At 45.9% G+C, this 22239-nt stretch overlaps 1 protein-coding gene across 1 annotated transcript in view; it reads left to right on the plus strand.

Annotated features, from left to right (window-relative positions):
- The first annotated feature begins 1284 nt into the window (after positions 1-1284).
- Positions 1285-22239, plus strand: part of LMF1 (lipase maturation factor 1) — a 395063-nt gene continuing 374108 nt past the window's right edge. The window contains exon 1 of the mRNA XM_040356447.1: positions 1285-1494. Coding sequence (XP_040212381.1) covers positions 1305-1494 — 190 coding nt within the window. The 5' untranslated portion in view covers positions 1285-1304. The remainder of the gene's footprint in view (positions 1495-22239) is intronic.

The raw sequence follows: 22239 nt of genomic DNA on the forward strand, positions 1-22239 counted from the left end.
CCGCTCCGGCCGGTCACAGCGCCGGAGCGGCGATACCCGCAAGTCACTCCGGGTATCTTGGCGGCGATTGAGGAAATGTCCGAGGACCGCTGCGGGGGCTTCGATCTAAGTTAAGTAATTAATAATAAGCTAGTATGCTAGTCATACTAGCTCATTATGCCTTTGCCTTGCAGGTTTTTTATTTATTTTTATTTGGGGTATACAACCGCTTTAAGGCTGCATTCACACTACAGCGTTATCTGCCCACAATTTGACAGCGCTGCGGTATGAAGGCCAAAACGCAAAACTCGAATTTGAATGACACGTCAAATCGCAGTGCGGGTCTGCCACAATGGTCGCACGATAGAACGAGCTGCAATCGCGCCAATCCGCATCGCACGATGCACGTCGCCCCAATGTGGCTCCTAAAGTATTTTTGTGGGTCCTGCGTCCCGTGATGCGAGTTGCCACCTGCCCGCGATTCACTCGCACAGTCCGGGTTTGGAATTATGTGTCCGGGTTTCTTCAAGCGGGTTTGGCTTGAAGAAAAGATGGCAACCCTAATTGCCGCGATTGCAGCACGTTTTATCGCACGGCCGACCCTCACCGCGATCTGAGGTGTCATTCAAATGAATGGCATCACAAATGCGAGTTCCGCGTTTTGTAAATCACACCTAGGCGCTATTCAAAATGCTGTTGTGTGCATGCAGCCTGGATGACAATTGCGCGGTCATGAAACGCTGTACTCATGACAATTTTTAGCATTTCTTTTCACAAAAATAGCGCTTTCGTTTGGCCGTTTTTAATCACCATTGTTTTTTTTTTTTATTAAGACACAAATAAAAAACAAAAAACGCTTTTTTTTTTAGTTTCTGTTATAAAATGTTAAAAATTAGTAAGTATTCTCCTTCATTGACGTGCACTGATAAGGCTGCACTGACAGGCACTATTGATCTTTTTGCATTGATTGATCATCTATCAATCGATCTTTACTTTATCAGACCAGTGTTGGCTCCTGTGTACCCCTACTGGTGATGTATGGGGCCCTGCTCACACCATGGAACAGGGGCCACTTTTTCCACAACACTCAGTCAGCAGAGCAAATGCTCTTATAGGATATAGACAGCTAATACAGCACAGGGGCCCCAGGGGAACACAGGAGAGGGCCCCCAGGGGGCACGACCTGCCAGGACTGCTGTGTCCCAGGTGAATAGTTGTCGGGGACGCGCACAATGAGGTACCGACAGTCGGGATCGCGCACTTACTGGCTGGGATCCACGTGGAGGAGACTGACAGGTCGGCGCATGCGCGGTGTGAACAGCAACATGTCTGCGCCCAGTGATAGCGGGGATGGGGGGCTGAGGAGAAGGAAGGGGGCGCGCGCACCCTCTCACCCACCGCCAGAGGGCACAGCGGAGCCCGGGGGGGAGAAGAGCCGCCATGGCGGGACCCTGAGGACAGGAACCTTCTGGATGACCAGGATTGTCCTCCTGAGAGCCCTGGGGGGACTTTACTGTGAGTCTGATAGATAATATCTATATAATATTCATATATATATACCCCTATATCATATATACTGACAGTCCCTGGGGGCCCTGTACTGTGAGTGTCATATATACCCCTATATAATATATAAATCCCCATATGTAATAATGATTACCCCTATATAATAAATACCCCTATACAATATATATACCCCTGTATAATAAAAAGTACCCCATAGAATATATACATACCCTATATAATAATATATACCCTAAATAATATATATATATATATATATATCCCTATACAATATAAACATGCCCCTATATAATAATATATACCCTAAATAATATATATGGGCCGGATTCAAAAAGCCTGGCGTAAATTTGTGCGTGCGTAGCGTATCTCAGATACGCTACAACGCCGTAACGTAGTGAGGCAGGTTCTGTATTCAGAAAGAACCTGCACCCTAAGTTAAGGCGGCGTAGCGTATGTGGTCCGGCGTAAGCCTGCGGAATTCAAATTATCCATGTAGTGGGTGTGTTGTATGGTAATGAAGGCTGACCCTCACGTAAATGACGTTTTTGACTAACGGCGCATGCGCCGTCCGTGAACGTAACCCAGTGCGCATGCTCCAAATTACGCAGCAAATAGTCAATGCTTTCACCGTAAACCTAACTTACGTACAGCCCTATTCGCGAACGACTTACGCAAACGACGTAATCGACGGAAAATTCGACGCTGGCCCGACGTCCATACTTAACATAGTTTACGCCTCATATAGCAGGGGTAACTTTACGCCGGAAAAAGCCTTGCGTAAACGACGTAAAAAAATGCGCCGGGCGGACGTACGTTTCTGAATCGGCGTATCTACCTAATTTTCATATTCTACGCGTAAATCTCCGGAAGCGCCACCTAGCGGCCAGTGTAAATATTCAACTAAGATACGACGGCGTAAGAGACTTACGTCAGTCGTATCTTAGCCAAATTTCGGCGTATCTTGTTTTCTGAATACAGAAAGATGATACGCCGGCGCATGCTAGAATTTACGCGGCGTATCAATAGATACGCCGACGTAAATTCTTTCTGAATCCGGACATATATATATATATATATCCCTATACAATATAAACATACCCCTACATAATATATATACCACCATACAATATATATATATATATATATATATATATAATAATATATACCCTATATAATTCATACCTCTATATAATAATATATACCCCTATACAATATACATACCCTCAGGCTCCAGGTTGCCATGGTGACTATAAATTGCGTCCTGGTGCCTGGGCATCTGTCAGCCCATCCCCAAGCGTGAGAAATTCCTAATACCCGATGCCCCGGACATGCTGTGCCAGGCAGCTTGTTGTTCGGCTAGTTCTGGAAGGGCATCTATTGAAGTCCTCCCAGAACCCCGTCCCCTCAGAGGATCGCATCGGATGCGCTCTGTGATTGCTGTGTCTTTCGAACACAGCTGATTACGGATCAAGGTAAAGGGCCAATCACAGCAGCCCTTTACCATGTGTTCAGCCTGCTGATCACATTGTTTCACAGGTTGCCCCTGGAGTCTCTTCCACTCCTCCATGACGACATCACAGAGCTGGTGGATGTTAGAGACCTTGCGCTCCTCCACCTTCCATTTGAGGATGCCCCACAGATGCTCAATAGGGTTTAGGTCTGGAGACATGCTTGGCCAGTCCATCACCTTTACCCTCAGCTTCTTTAGCAAGGCAGTGGTCGTCTTGGAGGTGTTTGGGGTCGTTATCATGTAGGAATACTGCCCTGCGGCCCAGTCTCTGAAGGGAGGGGATCATGCTCTGCTTCAGTATGTCACAGTACATGTTGGCATTCATGGTTCCCTCAATGATCTGTAGCTCCCCAGTGCCGGCAGCACTCATCCAGCCCCAGACCATGACACTCCCACCACCATGCTTGACTGTAGACAAGACACACTTGTCTTTGTACTCCTCACCTGGTTGCCGCCACTCACGCCTGACACCATCTGACACCAAATACGTTTATCTTGGTCTCATCAGACCACAGGACATAGTTCAAGTAATCCATGCCCTTAGTCTGCTTGTCTTCAGCAAACTGTTTGTGGGCTTTCTTGTGCATCATCTTTAGGAGAGGCTTCCTTCTGGGAGGATGGCCATGCAGATGACCAATTTGATGCAGTGTGCGGCATATGGTCTGAGCGCTGACACCCCCCCCCCCCCACACCTTCAACAATGCTGGCAGCACTCATATGTCTATTTTCCAAAGGCAAGGTCAAGCCTTATTAACATAAAACACGCCCCCTTACACACATTTGAATTCGGCGCCCTTACGCCCGCCCGCTTTAGGCTACGCCGCCGTAACATAGCAGACAAGTACATTGTGAATCATGTACTTGCCTCGCTAACTTACGGCAGCGTAGCTTAAATGCCTTAAGCTACGCCGCCGCAAAGTTGCGGCAATCTATGTGAATCTAGGCATTAGTTTTTGTGGTGGAGGAACTCCGCTTTAAGTAAATGCAGCTGGGTAAAATAAAAACAATGGCCCAGATTCAGGTACATTTGCGTTTTATTTGCGGAGGCACAGGGCAACGATTTTGCCCGGCGCCCACGCAAATATTTTGCGCTGCCCTCGATTCACGGAGCAGTAGCTCCGTAAATTGCGAGGGCGCGCCGGCAAAATTGCCCGGCGTAAGCGCGCGCAATGTAAATGATCCCGCCGGGGGCGGGAATCATTTAAATTAGGCGCGCTCCCGCGCCGAGCGTAGAGCGCATGCTCCGTCGGGAAACTTTCCCGACGTGCATTGCGGCAAATGACGTCGCAAGGACGTCATATGCTTCAAAGTGAACGTGAATCGCGTCCAGCGGCATTCACGAATCACTTACGCAAACAACGTAAAATTTGAACGTCGCGACGCGGGAACGACGGGTATACTTTAGCATTGGCTGCCCCTACTATTAGAAGGGGCAGACTTACGCTAAAGACGCCGTACGGAAAATCCGTAACTTGCGTACGCAGGGCCCGCGCAACTTTGTGAATCGGTGTTAGTATGCAATTTGCATACTATACGCTGATCACAATGGGAGCGCCCCCTAGCGGCCAACGCAAGAATGCAGCCTAAGATATGCGTGGCATAAGAGCCTTATGCCACGCAGATTTTAGGCTGCAGTCGGCGTTACGATGTTCCTGAATCAGGAGCATTCGTAACGCCGGCGCAAGTAAGCAATTGCGCTGCGTAACCTATGGTTACGCAGGCGCAATTGCTTACTGAATCTGGGCCAGTGTTTGTCTTAATTTCAGGCTGCAAAGCAACAAAATGTGATTATTTTAAATTAGGGGGTGATTCTTTTCTATAATATAAACTCCTGAAGTACGGGAAATCTGTTACATTTAAAATAATAGTTTCCCTGAAAAAACAAAAAAAAGCACAGGGAACCCTGCCGAGGCTTGCATGGCCTCCAATACGTCTTCTTCCTGAATAGAAGATATTTGTCGGGATTCGGAGATTCGAGATTCGGCTGTTGAGTGTATTTGCTGCATCTCTTGGCCGGCACTGTGATTGCAGCGGAACATTTCTGATAACCCCAGCCAGCTCAGCCTTGTTTACTTGACAGATGCCCCCCACATTCTCTCTTCTGTCTTTAATTAACAGCCTTAAACTGGGCAAAATATTGTAAGCAAAGCCGACCTCACAGATCGAATTCCATTCGGGGGTCCTGTACGGCCATCATCTTACAAAAAAAAAAATGTTGCAGTTTTTCTTTTCTCTTGAAATTTATGTTCAAACTTTAAAGGATAACTCCACTGAAAAATATAGAAAAAAAAATAATAAAAAAAATAATGAAGTTTTCTGTAAAAATGCAATATGGCAACCTGGAGGCGTTTCCTGCTTTTGTGATTGGCTTACTGATATCCCCAGAAGTCTGCACTAAGATAGGTTTCAGGCATCCTCTGCAATAAGAATTTCAGTTTTGTTGAGATACTCTTCAAGGCTGAAAACTTTGTTAACCACTTAAGACCCGGACCAAAATGCAGGTAAAGGACCCGGCCAGTTTTTGCGATTCAGAACTGACAATTGCGCGGTTGTGCGACGTGGCTCCCAAACAAAATTGGCGTCCTTTTTTTCCCCACAAATAGAGCTTTCTTTTGGTGGTATTTGATCACCCCTGCGGTTTTTATTTTTTGCGCTATAAACAAAAATAGAGCGACAATTTTGAAAAAAATTAATATGTTTTACTTTTTGCTATAATAAATATCCCTCAAAAATAAATATATAAAAAAATATATTTTTTCCTAAGTTTAGGTCGATACGTATTCTTTTACATATTTTTCGTAAAAAAAAATCGCAATAAGCGTTTATTGATTGGTTTGCACAAAAGTTATAGCGTTTACAAAATAGGGGGTATTTTTATGGCATTTTTATTAATTTTTTTTTTTTTACTAGTAATGGCGGCGATCAGCGATTTGTTTTTTTTCGGTACTGTGACATTATGGCGGACACTTCGGACACTTTTGACACATTTTTGGGACCATTGGCATTTTTATAGCGATCAGTGCTATAAAAATGTATTGGATTACTATAAAAATGCAACTGGCAGGGAAGGGGTTAACACTAGGGGGCGGGGAAGGGGTTAAGTATGTTCCCTGGGTGTGTTCTATCTGTAGGGGGTGTGGCCTCACTGGGGGAAATGACTGATCGCTGTTCATACATTATAAGAACAGAAGATCAGCATTTCTCTCCCTGACAGGACCGGGAGCTGTGTGTTGACACACACAGCTCCCGGTCCCCGCTCTGTAACGAGCGATCGCGTGTGCCCGGCGGCGATCGTGCCCGCCAGGCACGGGAGTCGGGGGCGTGCGGGGGGCACGCGTGCCTCGGGTGGCCTGCGCGAGAGCCGACGTATAGCTACGGGCTCTTGCGCAGGGGTAAAAGTACTTAAAGGACTGTAAGATGTAGGCAAAGGGGGATTATTTGCCAGTTTGCTTGATTTGCTCTAGTAGGGGTCTCCAAACTTTCTAAACCAGGCCGGACTACTGTCTTCCAGACTTTAAGGGGGCCGGACTATGGCCATCAGGAGTACAAAATCCCCTATCATTGGACCCCATCATCGGTGTCATTGGGAGAAAGTCTGCCCCATAACTGGGAGGAATTCTTCCCCCAAAACTGGGAGGAATTCTGCCCCATCATTGGTGACATTGGGAGGAATTCTGCCCCATCATTGTTGACATTGGGAGGAATTCTGCCCCATCATTGGTGACATTGGGAGGAATTCTGCCCCATCATTGTTGACATTGGGAGGAATTCTGCCCCATCATTGTTGACATTGGGAGGAATTCTGCCCCATCATTGTTGACATTGGGAGGAATTCTGCCCTATCATTGGTGTCATTTGGAGGAATTCTGCCCTTCATTGATGCCAATGAATAAAAAAGCACCCCAAGGGCCAGATAAAATCAAGCAAAGGGACACATCTGGCTCCCGGGCCGCAGTTTGGAGACCACTGTGCTAGAGCATTTTAGTAAATTGATGTGCTTTATAAAGTTTATTTAGTTAAATATGTGAGGGACATGGCTAGAGGGACATGGCTGCATATGTGAGGGACATGGCTAGAGGGACATTGCTGCATATGTGAGGGACATGGCTAGAGGGACATGGCTGCATATGTGAGGGACATGGCTGCATATGTGAGGGACATGGCTAGAGGGACATTGCTGCATATGTGAGGGACATGGCTAGAGGGACATTGCTGCATATGTGAGGGACATGGCTAGAGGGACATGGCTGCATATGTGAGGGACATGGCTGCATATGTGAGGGACATGGCTGCATTTGGGGACACATTTAAAAAAAGTATTGGTATTCGGTATCGGCGACTACTTGAAAAAAAGTATCGGTACTTGTACTCGGTCCTAAAAAAGTGGTATCGGGACAACCCTACTATTAACGCTAATGGGGTTATCTGATTGTGAGCTCTGACATGCCAAACTATTGCTGCGCTTGAGAGGTTTTACTTGTGGGTGGACATTATGGGCCAGATTCAGGTAGACTTACGACGGGCGTATCAGTAGATACGCCGTCGTAAGTCCGAATCCGCACCGTCGCAGCTTTAAGCGTATGCTCAAACTGAGATACGCCTAAATGTTGCTAAGATGCGGCCGGCGTAAGTCTCCTACGCCGTCGTATCTTAACTGCATATTTACGCTGGCCGCTAGGGGCGTGTACGCTGATTTACGCCTAGAATATGTAAATCAGCTAGATACGCCTATTCACGAACGTACGCCCGGCCGACGCAGTAAAGATACGCCGTTTACGTAAGGGGTTTTCAGGCGTAAAGATAAACCACCAAAAAGATGGCGCAACCAATGTTAAGTATGGACGTCGGAACCGCGTCAAATTTTACGTTGTTTGCGTAACTCGTCCGTGAATGGGGCTGGCGGTAATTTACGTTCACGTCGAAAGCATTGACGATTTGCCGACGTCATTTGGAGCATGCGCACTGGGAAACGTCCACAGACGGCACATGCGCAGCTTGATCGAAACGTCATTTACGTGGGGTCACACTTAATATACATAAAACACGCCCACAGCTTCAACATTTGAATTAGGCGGGCTTACGCCGGCCTTAATATGCTACGCCGCCGTAATTTCGGCGGCAAATCTTTGAGAATACCATATTCGCCTCTCAAAGTTACGGCGGCATAGTGTATAGGAGATACGCTACGCCCGCCTAAAGGTATGTGAATCTAGTCCTATGTTTTTTTTTATACGCTGGAATAAAACGCGCGTCCGTCTTATTGAAGTATAAAAAGCGAGCAGCTGCAGCAGTTCTCGCATACGGACATTAAAATGTCACAAGAAATTTGGAGCAAAGCAAAAGCAGCTGTATGGTTTGGGGGCCCGGCTTTGAGTGTTAGCGTACCGCAATGGTCACGTGATCAGCTTTTGGATCCGTGCACGGTATGTAGCCTAAGAATCCGCTCTATCCCATTCCCTGTTGCTCCTGCAGTGCTTTAAAAATCCTCTCTCCTGGGAGCTTTCCTTAGAAATGTGGCGGAAAATTGGATATTCTCCCCTCAATGCAAAAGCTAATGTTCCACCCCAGCTGCACCAGCTGACAGCAGCTTGAGCCAAGAGATGTGATAGGAGCTGGGGTGCAAATAGGGAGCTTCGAATATCCATGCAAAAGTCAGAAAATAAGTGTATGTTACGATCTACCATTGCTGCCATCTTCAGTTCACATGACAGGCTTAGGGGCATATATGTAAGAAAAAAAAAAAGCCCAAAAAATTCTTCACTCACGCAGATTTGTTTTTTTTTTCACTTTTTGCTAGTCATGCGAGTTATAAAATCTGGTCTCTGTCCAAAAACATTTTCTTATATAGTATACAAAAAACTTTCAGGAATCATTACTGTCCAGCATCTAATAAAAACGGAAGAATCAGATTTTTTATATATTAAAGTGTTTGTAAAGTTTGAAGGCTCTATGCATGAAGGTAAAACTACCCCTAGGGCAGTGATGGCGAACCTGGGCACCCCTAGATGTTTTGGAACTACATTTCCCATGATGCTCACCTACACTGGAGAGTACAGGAGCATCATGGGAAATGTAGTTCCAAAACATCTGGGGTGCCATGGTTTGCCATCACTGCCCTAGGGGATATAATTGAGTTGCTGACAGCTACAAATATTATCAGTTAGAGCCGGTTCACACCGGGGCGACTTGTCAGGCGACGCAGCCGTTCGGCTCTGCTCGGCTCCGGTGCCCCCCCACCTCAGGCCTAACGCGGTATTGCACACCGCTTTGGCTTGAATCCTGCTTGTTTTGCGAGACAACACTCGCAAACCGAGTCAGGATTTTTAAAAATACGAAACGCCCATTAACCACGTTACTCGCAATCTGAGGTTCCACTGTACTCAGTTATGGCAAAGGCATGTTCAAGACACTATATCAATCACATAACAATGTCAGGTTTATGCTGAATGAGGGCGAAAATGCATCTCTACGCGTTTCACATTGTAGCTTCCTCAGCAGACACCAAGCTAATGAGATTGCAACCTACTCTCATATCCGTGGGATCAGCGTGGTCCGGTGTGTAACAAGGTGAGAGGATAGGCCTGCAAAGCAAAAAGGTTCCCAGTCAGTAACAATGTAGAACTTTCTTTAGATTTAAACTTTCCTGAATTGTAGAAGGAAAAAAATCCTATCATTTACAGACAGCAGGCGCACATTACGCCGCCGCAGCGCATCCCCCTGTGCGCTACGCCGACGCATCGCAGAGAGGCAAGCACTGCATTCAGCAAGCTATTGCTTCCAACGCTGCGTCGGCGTGGCGTAGATTTTGAAGGCGCAGGCCGGCGTAGGTGGAAGTGGGCTTGACCCATGCAAACCCATGCAAATGAGGCGTGACCCCATGCAAATGATGGTCCGAGCCCCAGACAAGTACATTTAATGAACTGCGCATGCGTCGTGCCGTGGACGCATCCCCCTGCGCATGCTTACAACCACATCAGAACAACTTCCTAAGATACGCCGGATCACTGCCTACACCATGAACGTAACCTACGCCCAGCCAGACTCGCGTCCAACGTAAACTACGTAAAATACGCCGGCTTGTATTCCTTGGTGCAGACCTTTGCATGTCTGCTGCTGGGTTACACCTCCTTTATGGGGCTTAACTTTACGTCGGACGTACAACTTGAGCGCACCACTCCTAGCCTGCGTCGCGCGCACGTACGTTCTTGAATCGCTGTATTTTCTCATTTGAATGGCTGATCAATGGGAGCGCCACCATGCGTCCAGCCTAAATATGCGCCCATGCTACACCCGCGTAGGCAAGTTACGTCGGCGGGATGAAGCCTATTTTTAGGCGTATCTTAGTTTGTGGGTCTGGCGCACAGATACGACGGCGCATATTTGCACTTACGCGGCGTATTTTGAGATACGTCGGCGCAAGTTCTTTGTGAATCCGGTGTCTTGGTGTTTTGCCCATTCCCATAACCTTGAACTTTTTAAAAAAGTGACTCCTCTCTGTTCTATTAACTTCAGTACTTGGAGGATATTGGAATGTTTTCCACTCAAAAATTCCTCTTCGTTTCTTATATATTTTTTTTCTTTTAATGATCCCCTCTGAAGTTTCACATAAAATACATAGTATTATTTCTCCTTGGAAAACCAGTTCTGTCTGCACCTTGTTTATAAGAACGGACCGATTATAGGACCAAAACCAGACTGAATAAGGTTGTGTCGTTAAATGGTTTAATCAGAGTCTGGGAGATCGGCCTTGGAGGTTCCAGAAATACGTAGATTTTTTTATTTTTTTCTCTTTCCCTGATCATCTAATTGACTGTGGTTTCACGCATCTCTTCTGAATTTTATTGAAATAACCGTGCAAAATTATATTTTGGTGAGCACTCATGTTCATAATTAAGAATGCAGCAACAGAAAAGGATCAAGACTAAGAGCGTAGTTCCTTGGAGAGGCCATGTCTTCCGTCCGTTGATTAGCTTGAGAACTTTGCAAAGAACATTGTCTGCATTTAGTGGGAGGTTTACTGTACATGTCTTCCAATGGTTTTGCACTGAGGCTCGCTCCAATGACACCTACCCAATGAGCGTCTCTAATCATTGCGGCATTCATCTTGTTGTGCTGAATATCCTCCAAAGCGAAATTGCTATAGTTGTTGATAGCCATCTTCTCTGTCTTTTTGACTCCAATATCTTCAGCAGTCTACATAAGAACCTAAACACCTTGGCCCGGCTTCAGAAAGCAGTTACGGCGGCGTATCTCCAGATACGCCGTCGTAACTCTGAGTGTGGGCCGTCGCATCTCGGCGTCTGATTCATAGAATCAGATACGCCTCAATGTTGCCTAGATACGAGCGGCGTAAGTCTCCTACGTCGTCGTATCTTAGGGTGCAATATTTACGCTGATTGCTAGGGGCACTTCCCTAGACTTCCGCAAATTAGGTAGATACGCCGATTCAGAAACGTACGTCCGCCCGGCGCATTTTTTACGTCGTTTACGTTAGGCTTTTTCCGGCGTAAAGTTACCCCTGCTATATGAGGGGTATCCTATGTTAAGTATGGACGTCATTCCCACGTCGAATTTTAAAAATTTTACGTTGTTTGCGTAAGTCGTTTTGCGAATAGGGCTGTACGTAAGTTACATTCACGTCTAAAGCATTGACGATTCGCGTCGTAATTTCGAGAATGCGCACTGGGATTCTTTCATGAACGGCGCATGCCGTCAAATAAAGTCAAATACTTGGGGTCACGATTCATTTAAATAAAACACGCCCACATCATCCACATTTGAATTAGGCGGGCTTACGCCGGACCACATACGTTACACCGCCGTAACTTAGGGCGCAAGTTCTTTCAGAATACGGAACTGGCGCCCTAATTTACGGCGGGGTAACGTATCTGAGATATGTTACGCCCGCCAAGAGATACACCATTGTATCTGAATCCGGGCCAGTATTTTGTGCCATTGGTGAGCCTATTGCACAACCAAAGCCTCTAATACAAGCTTTCTAAAAGAGGGTTCTTTCGGAGTTTGGTTGGGGTGGGTTCCTTGAGCAATGAAGACTTTCTACCTCCCAGATACCACTGATACTAATTTTCTTTTTAGCCTTGTTAAATAGGAAGGTCCGATTCCCAGTGCCCAATAATGTAGAAGTGTCCTTCTCACACTGATTATTTATAAAAGGGGCCCATCTTCCATTGACCACCAGTGTATTGGACCATACACCGACTACCAATATAAGAAGGCATTTTTCCACTGAGCAACTATGGCCCGGATTTACATACATCGGCGCATATTTATGCCGCCGTAGTGTATCTCTTTTACGCTACGCCGGCGCAACGCACAGAGGCAAGCACTGGATTCACAAAGCACTCGCTTTCACTCGCTCTTAAAGATACGCTGGGTTTCCTCGGCGTAAGCCAGTGTAGGTGGAAGTGGGCGTGAGCCATGCTAATGAGGCGTGACCTCATGCAAATGATGGGCCAAGCGCCATAGAAGTACTTAAAATGAACGGCGCATGCGCCGTCCCGTAGCCGCATCCCAGTGCGCATGCTCAGAATCACGTCGAAACAACTGCCTAAGATACGTCGAATCACTGCCTACGACGTGAACGTAACCTACGCCTAGTCATATTCACGTACAACGTAAACGACAAAAGATACAACCGCGTGTGTTCCCTGGTCCATACCTTTGCATGAGTTGCGCCTCCTATATGGGGAATAACTTTACGCCGGACGTACGACTTACGCAAACCGCGTATATTATGCGCCGGGCGCAACTACGTTTGTGAATCTGCGTATCTCCCTCATTTGCATATGTGCATAGAAAATCTATGGGAGCGGCAAATGCGCCCGGCGTAAATATGCGCCCACGATACGACGGCGTAGACAAGTTACGTCGGTCGGATGAAGCCTATTTTCAGGCGTATCTAGTTTTGCGGGCACGGCGCATAGATACGACGGCGCATATTTACATTTACACGGCGTATCTCGAGATACATCGGCTTAAGTGCTTTGTGAATCCGGGCCTATGTAGGGAGCACTATAATTTTTACTGTTGTTGTTTTGTTTGTTCCAATTCATGATTGTTACTGAAACGATTACAACCAAATTTCGGAACCTTCCAAAGTAATTATTGTAAATCCATGTAAAACATGTGCCCTACCTACACTACAGAGGTTTAAAATGCTCTTTATGGTACTGAGAGGGAAAACAATCGGCTTTAATGTAAAACAGACTGTCCCCTCTTTCCTCATATTCTTTTGAACTTCATAAGCAAAACAATAACCGGTGAGCTGCAATTGCAAAACCACTAGTGATATTAATGCCCAGAAGAGGAGAGAGTGGTTCAACACCCATAAATCGCGGACCATCGATCAATAGAAGACACTAATATGGTCTGATGAATCGAGCCTCACACTGTTCCCAAAACCGCTTCAAAGCTTATGGCAGCGCTCATGGCTTTGGCAGCCATAGCTTGGTATTCAGCAGGCCCCATCCTCACCTTGAAAGGTAGAGTCACTGGCATTGACTATGTACAAATTTTGGCTGACCATATGCACCGCATGGTGCAGACATTGTTTCCCGAAGACAGCGCCATTTACCAAGACGATAATGCTCAGATCCACACAGCTGGTGTTGTCAAATCATATTTTGACGAGCATGCAGGTGAAGTCCTGCACTTTCCCTGGGCACCACAATCGCCAGACCTCAATATCAAAGAGCCACTATGGTCAATTTTGGAGAACAAGGTACAAGGAACAAGGCTTGTTTTCCGCCTCCAGCATCTCTGTTAGAACTGGAACGATTTTTGCATGAGTGGCATCGGATTCCATTATCTACCGTCCAAGACTTATATTTGTCAATTCCCAGGAGAATTCAGGCCATCTTGGATGCCAAAGGTGGTCCAACACCATAGGTAATAAGTTCATTCTTTTACCTGGTGTTTCCATACCCCTGTATATAGCTTTCATTCTGTAGTAAAATAAGGCAGGCAGAGTCCAGTGGACTAGTCGCCAGTTGTGCCTGTGGGCTCCCTGCTTCTGATGTTTTCGCCCATCACTTACTTACCATCCTTATACTTAATGGTCCTGGATCCCAGGAAGTTATTAACCCCATCCTAAAATCGAATTTCGCCATCCCACTTTCCAAGCAGGTGCGCTCAAACCACTCCCACTTTATGGATTGGTACTGCCCAGACCCCACCTCTAAATATGTGGGGACCTTACATCACACCCACTTTAGGGGTTGGTCCCATTTAGAGCCTGCCTCTGCATAAGCAGGCAACACCCACTCTTGTAAAACAAGACCCAAGGAAATTTCCAAGCTCAACTTACTGACCAGCCTGCGACCAACCAAATTGACCTGTCCAACAGTATGTGTTAAAAACAGGGGTTTAGTTGCACACATTTGCAAATATATGTGTAAGCCACATGCCCCTGGCAAGGCTCCCCATTTTCTGTGGACCTAACTCTAATTTCTGTGAGTCTCCAACAATGGAAGCACATGCATTTTTAATGGACAGGTGGAGGGCAGGTAAACCTGGAGGGAGCCCACCCCTCCTTTAAAGGCACACAAAACACACAGCACTATGGCAGCAAAGGTGCCAGTGCATTGCCTGGCCAATATAATTCACAGTACAAACAAGTGGTCACTGCCCCCACCCGTATCTGGTCACTGCAGGAAGGAGCATTGGAAGGGCAATGCATGTAAAACAAAACCAAGGAAATTTTCAAGCTCAACTTGCCGACCAGCCTGCGACCAACCGAATTGACCCGTCCAACAGTATGCGGTAAAAACGGGGAGACTCACAAAAATTAGAGTTAGGTTCACAGAAAATGGGGGGCCTTGCCGGAGCTCTGTGGCTTACGCATATATTGGAAAATGTGTGCAACTCAACCCCTAGATTCTAGATTCTAGAATCTTTCTACTGGGGACAGAGGTTTGAATCCCTTTGTCACTACATCCAACTAAATTAAAAGTTTTGGCTTAAAGAGGAACTTCAGAGGGTTTGTAAAAAATAAAAAGTCGGCACCTTCAGATATTGTAGCTGTTGACTTTTAAGAGACAGACGCTCTCCAGCCCATGGAGTCCATCGCTGTTTTCCCCACAGCTGACTCATAGCTGGGCTTTGCCTCTCCAGCACCGCCATTTTGGATTTGGGAGCTTGCTTTGACTACTGATGTCTCACATCCGACTCCCCACTGTGCATGTCCTGCAGCCTCCTGAGATGTTTGTCTATTATGACATTACATAAAAAACGTGATCATTTGCAAGTAAAATTTTATCTTCCACTTTTAAGGGCATGTCATTCAAATCTGCTCCTTACACAAGCCATTATGCTGGGTTTGATAATGCCTATGGTAAGCATATATAATTCCTTCATGTGGTTAGAATATAGGGATTTGGCATGTGATAACATTGTGCAATTTGCAGTTGCCATGCTTGAATTCCCCTTGAAGTTTTCAGTAAACAAAAAAAACAAACTCGGAGAAACACATTTAAAGCTAAATTCCTTTTTTAACTAACAAAAACTGATTTCCTTTGTGCGTCTATTGGAAACATTTTAGATTTTTTTTTTAGATTTCTGCTTAGATTCTAGAGATATTGAACATCCCCCTTTCCTACAGTATTGTTGCATGTTCCCCGATTGAGAGGTTCATTAGGATGGATGAGATCTGTGCAGAGCTTGTAGGGTAGCAAACCAGCCAATATGTTTTTTCACCCCCAGAAACAAAACCAGTCCAGAATTGCATATCATTTGGTAGGTACAACAACATACGGGCGCTATATAGTGTGACAGGAAGTCAGGTAAATCTGTGGGTGTTGTCACTGATGGGACATACATTTCTGCCTTGTTTAGACGATACACAGATTGTTATCGGGCGCCGGCTACAAACGTAGCCAGAGGAAGGCTAAAGGCCGTTGAAAAACTTCAGCTGTTCAGAATGAAGCAATCAAGGCCTTTATAAGTAGCCAGAGGATTACCACTTTGTTGCTGCCTCATTCCTAAGGCTTTGTGAGTAGGAGAGCAGCCCTGAAAGTCTCCTGAGAAGGTGAGGAGAGGATTGATTTTTCTGTGTTTTAAAAATCAAAAGACTATTGTTTTGTGCTATATGTCCAGCACTGTCAGCCCCGCGCTAGGCTGAGCCAGACTCCTTAGATAGGTTCCTGTGTGGAAGGTAGACTCCCAGAGTGGCTAGGATTTATTTTATGTTTGATTTTGTTTATGCTGTTTGGATGCTTGCAATTGTTTTCCAGCAAGATGGAAAAATAAACCAAAAACTTTATTTTTCAACTGTCTTCGACTGCCAGTCTGTATAAATTCAGTGTGTGGTGAACCCAACAAAGGGGTCACACACCCCGCTACTGAGCTAACCCCTCACAATAGCCATAAGTTTGAGGATACCTGGTTTTCACATCCAACTGTATAGCCAAAAGCATGAGGACTCCCCTCCAAATTACTGAGTTGATGTGTTTTTAGCGAAGGGTACCATAGCATACAAATCCAATTTTGATAATTGTGTGCTTCCAACTTTAATGCCTGGTACACACGATCGGAAATTCCGACAGGAAAAGTCCGATGGGAGCTTTTGGTCGGAAATTCCAACTGTGTGCAGGCTCCATCTGAATTTTTCTGTCGGAATTTCCGCCAAGAAAAATTTGAGAGCTGGTTCTCAATTTTTCAGACGGGAAAAGTTCTTGTCGGAAATTCCAATCGTCTGTATGGAATTCCGAAGCGCAAAAAAACATGCATGCTCTGAATCAAGTCGACGCATGCTCGGAAGCATTGAACTTCATTTTTCCCGGCTCGTCGTAGTGTTGTACATCACCGTGTTCTTGACGGTCAGAATTTGGTGTGACCGTGTGTATGGAAGACAAGTTTGAGCCGAAATTCCGTCGGGAAAAAAAAATCACGAATTTCTTGTTGGATTTTCCAATCGTGTGTACACGGCATAAGGTAGCAGTTTGGTGAAGGCCTTTTTCTGTTGCCGCATGGCTGTTTCCATGTGTACAAAGCATGCTCCATAAAGCCATACAACTGTAAAGACATGGTTTGATGTGGAGGAACTCAGTTGTCCCGCACAGAGCACCTACTTCAATGCTACTGAACACCTTTGGGATGAATTGTTAGTCAGTTCCTCCCGTCCAGTATTACAATGGCTCTTTTGGCTAAATGGGTAGAAATTTCCATAGACATGCACCAAAATCTTGTGAAAACGCCTTCCCAAAAGAGAGGAGGCTTTTAAAGCCATAAAGAAAGGCCAACTCCATATTGAAGCTCGTGGTTTTGGGATGTCCGATAAGCTCATATAGGTGTAGCGCAATCCTATTCCCCCACTTTGAACACGCACAGCCAGGCACCAAACATTTTTCATTTACTCTTCCGCACTGGGAGTCACTTACTCATTTAGCCACAGAATCATCGGTTTCCTCCTGCCGATATTACCAGGCTCTTCGTTGTGAAGGAGATATAGACTCACACCATAATAGAACACATCTTTTCCCACCAACTTCCCCCTGGCTCTCTCCAGTGAGCATCTCCGGACCCCGGACGCAGATTACAAATAGGCCTGGCTGGGATCTGAATATCTTCATGAAGGCTTTCTCTAGGATCCTGTATCGGTGGCAGAGCCTCTGCACAGGGGTCTCCTGCGGGACTGGACCCAGGAACACTGCACTCTGCTTCCCAGGCCTCAGACTATTTATGGGTTCTCTATCCACCTACTGGACACGCCTCCCCAGGGATTGGCTGGAGTCCCATAGATATTAAGGCTGCATGCCCCGTCCTTCTCGCTAGAATCCTCTAGAACAGTGGTCATCAACCCTGTCCTCAAGGCCCACTAATGCCTTGTACACACGGTCAGACTTTTGACCATGCAAAAGTCCGCCGTGAGTCCGTCGGAAGTCCGACAGAAAGATAGAGAATGGGTTCTCTATCTAAGGTTCGTCTGACTTACGAGAAAACAAGTCAGATGGAGGCTAAACACGGCCGGACTTTCCGAGGAAAAAAAAAGCCTGTCTGACTTTTTTTCTCGGAAAGTCCGGCCGTGTGTATGAGGCATTACAGGCCAGGTTTGGAAGATAACTGAAATACATCACAGGTGATATCCTTTGCTGCTCAGGGACTGCAGTATTCTAGTCTGCATCTCCCCAAGGTAATACATAAAACCTGGCCTGTTGGTGGGCCCTGAGGAAAGGGTTGATGACTACTGCTCTAGAAGATAGGGAGAAGTAACAGAGCAGCAGCCTGTGAAACACTGAGCAGCCCTAAATAATCAACCCCTTCTTCCCTGTTACAGTGGAGCTAACTATTTTTACTTAGCAGCTTACTCTACACTTGGAGGGTGTTACACTGGTGTGATGATTAGTAGCTAGTTTCAGTAAGAGTTAGGTCGGCATATCGGTAGATACGCCGACCTAACTCGGGATCTGCGCCAACCTATGTTTAAGTGTATTCTCAAACAGAGATACACTTAAACCTATCTAAGATAGGACGGCTTGTGCCGTCCTATTTTAGGGTGCAATATTTAGGCTGGATGCTAGGTGGCGCTTCCATTGCGGTCGGCGTAGAATATGTAAATCACTAGATACGCCTATTCACGAACGTACGCCCGGCCGACGCAGTACAGATACGCCGTTTACGTAACGCGTTATCAGGCCTAAAGATATTCCATCAAATAGTTGGAATAGTAATGTTAAAGTATGGCCGCCGTTCCCGCGTCGAAATTCGAAAAAATGTTACGTCGTTTGCGTAAGTCGTCCGTGAATAGGGATTTACGTCATTTACGTCCACGTCGAAACCAATAGGCCTTTGCGGCGTACGTTGCCGCAATGCACACTGGGAAATGTAGGCGGACGGCGCATGCGCCGTTAAAAAAAGTCAATCACGTCGGGTCAAGCCCCATTGACATAAAACACGCCCCCTCAGCTAAATTTGAATTGGGCGCCATTACGCCCGCCCGCTTTAGGCTACGCCGCCGTAACTTAGCAGGCAAGTACTTTGTGAATCATGTACTTGCCTCGCTAACTTACGGCGGCGTAGCCTAAATGCCATAAGCTACGCCGCCGCAAGTATGCGCTCGCCATCCTGAATCTAGCTATAGGTGTTTACAACCTTTAGGCCCATAATTCATGTGTATTTATCTGTGTGTTAAGTAGCTTGCCCAGAATTTCACTATCCTTTAGGATGTAATCTTCGTATTCTAGGGGAACAAGCTGTGAGTTGGGTAGCAGAAGGGATTCCAAAAATATTATCTCCTGCCAAGGAGATGACCATTTTCTGTAGCGATTTCTCGGCTCTGAGCTCATGTGCCTTAATTAAATCCCTCGGACAGGCTGCACAGGAAAAGCGCTTCCGTTTGGGGGCTCGGTGGGCTGAATTTACAGGGCGAGATAATGTGAGTCTGCTGAAATGAAAATGACTTTATTAGCGGTGCCGAGATTTTCTGTAATGATGTGCAAATGCCAGATCTTCCACAAACTCTCCCTCCTTCTACAGGACCCAACGTTCTCATTCATCACCAGACCAACTGCTGCTGCTTTTGTGCCTACGGGAGTTGAATTCGATGAAGGCCTCACAAATCTTATATTTGTTAATAAAGGGCTACTCTAACCAATGAACTAAGTACAGTGTTGGGAACCATACATAGGAACTGTTGTACCTGCCAGAACATTAGTGATGCTATAGAAATACATTTTTAGTTTGCCCGTCACCACTGTTCTGTGTGACTCCATAGCAAAAATGAAGTTTGATTTTGATTTTGATTTTCCGCCAGGTGACCAAGCCCCTCCCCCCAAGCTAATCTCCCAATAAAACGTAAAAAAAAAAAAAAAGTGCCCCAAATTTGCAACCTACATCCACGGCCACCTAAAATCACAGGTTCCGAGTGTTATATATCAGAGCTCAAGGGATCCTTCCTGGGGTTCCTGTGTTCTTGTGTGGTTATGCCATCGCTTCCTATCGGGGTGAAAGAAGAAAGCACTGGCGGGGGGTTCTCACCTGGTCCTAAAGAACAGAGTGATGATATCAAAATGATGGGTGGCACCAAGACCAAACAGGAGGTCTTTAGAGGCAACCTTCATACTTAAAGTGGATGTATACCAGGTTATTTACATATCTAGCTTGGACATGTTTATCATAATATGAGGTGATTCACAGTTCATTGTATATTACCAGGATGTGTTATGTGGGGGAGGGGTGGATTTCTCACTTTTTAAACTGTGGATCACCTCATATTATTATAAACATAACATATGATAAACATGTCCAAGCTAGATATGTAAATATACTGTCACTCAAAGCAAGGAGAGAGGAAAGGACTTTTATTTAGACAGGTTTTTATCTGGAAGTCTGTTAATTTTCACTGCACAATAAAAGAGGATTGCTCAGAGCTGGATTAACTCTGTGTGACAAAACTGGGCACAGATGATAGGAAATCTTATACTCTACATTGTGACATCAAACCAACACTGGGGCCATGTTTAATCTCACTGTTGCTCAGCCCTGGGGCATTTTCTACCCCCATTGCTCAGAATCCGGCCCCCTTGAAGTCTCAAAGACAGTAAACTGGCCCTTTGCTTGAAAAGTATGGAGACCCCTGGTGTACATCATACCTGCAGGCAAGGAATAAATACAAAGAAGGTATCTACTCCACTTTTTTATATATATATATATATATATCTCCAGGGTCAAGAGCCATCACAATTTGAATTCTACACTGCACTCATGTAATAACTGGAGATCACAAACTGCTAAAAGCAAACAGACCTACCCAAACTACGGCCCTCCAGTTGTTCAGGAACTACAATTCCCATCATGCCTAGTCATGTCTGTGAATGTCAGTGTGTTACAATGCCTCATGGGATGTGTAGTTCTACAACAGCTGGAGGGCCGTAGTTTGAGGATCCCTGCTGTAGCGTCATTTTATTATCTGTGTGCTAAAGGTTTCTTTTGAAGGTGTCACAAGATGCTTGTGCACTTTTTGCACAGGTTATGTACAATGACGATGTCGCAGCTGCCTTTACACATTTGGGTTCGGAAAGACATTTGGTAAACACACAGCTTTTAAAGTAGTTCTAAAGGCAGAAGGTATTTTACCTGGACCACAGAGATTGCCGCGGTCTAGGTCAGCGTAACTGGGTGGGGGGCGAGGAGGGGACCTGTGTAAGTTCACCTTACAGATTTTTTTGTAAAGGTGGCTGTGTCTGTGTCTGCTCTGCATAAGCGGAGCGGACACAGACCTGTAATCTGCCTGTTTCGTGGAGATCAGATCCCCTGCTGCACAAGTGGATCGCAGGCGGTGATCACCCCGTGTGAAAGGACCCTTAGAGCCGGTTCACACTACCACGACCTGGGGGGCGACTTGTATCGCCCCAAGTTGGACGACATGTCAAATTACATGTTAGTCAATGAGAGTTGTCTTAATGCACACTACTAAAGTCGCTCCGACTTCAGGAAAGGTTCTTGTACTACTTCAAGGCGACTTCTAGGCGACTTGTATCCATTGATTTCAATGGAAGACGCCTCCAAGTCGGATCACTGTCTTACACTCTAAAGAGATGCAGAGAAAAGGAAAACTTCATATAGACAGATACAACTTATATAAAAGGATTTGTTTCATCTCTGTCTATCACCTGAGCATAGTCCCTTCACTGGCCATATGTGAAAGGTTACAGCCACTTTAAAGAGGAGGTCCGGGAAAAAAATAAAAATTAAACGCCAGCAGCTGCACATACTGCAGCTGCTGGCTTTTAATAAATGGACACTTGCCTGTCCTGCTGTCCCTCGATGTCGGCAGTAGGGTTCCCAGCGTGAAGCCGAGAAACCCTACTGCTCATGCGCGAGGCCCCCGCTCCTCTCTCCTATTAGCCTGGCGGCCAGGGGAGGAGGAGGAGGGAGCACCGCGTTGACGTCACGGCCGGACTTCCGGAAGTGGGAAAGTATACCTGTCAAAGATGAATTTATTAGTGAATATATTTAAAAGAACTATGTTTTGTAGCCAGAGTTTGTTTCTGAGAAGTACTGTATAAGGCCCCTTTACACGAACGTTCCAACCGGGTTCTCTTGTCTGTTTTTCTGGCAGACCTGATCGGAAACCCACATTCTTCTGTATGGAGCAGCGGGTGTAAATGGACATGTGTCTGTTTTATACCTGTCTACATCCAATCTGATCCACTAAAAACAGATGGGTTCCCCTTCCATCCAGCAGGTCGGATGGCAGTCAGGTGTAAATG

Source organism: Rana temporaria, chromosome 6 (genome assembly GCF_905171775.1).
Source record: "Rana temporaria chromosome 6, aRanTem1.1, whole genome shotgun sequence".
NCBI classification, from domain to species: Eukaryota; Metazoa; Chordata; class Amphibia; order Anura; family Ranidae; genus Rana; species Rana temporaria.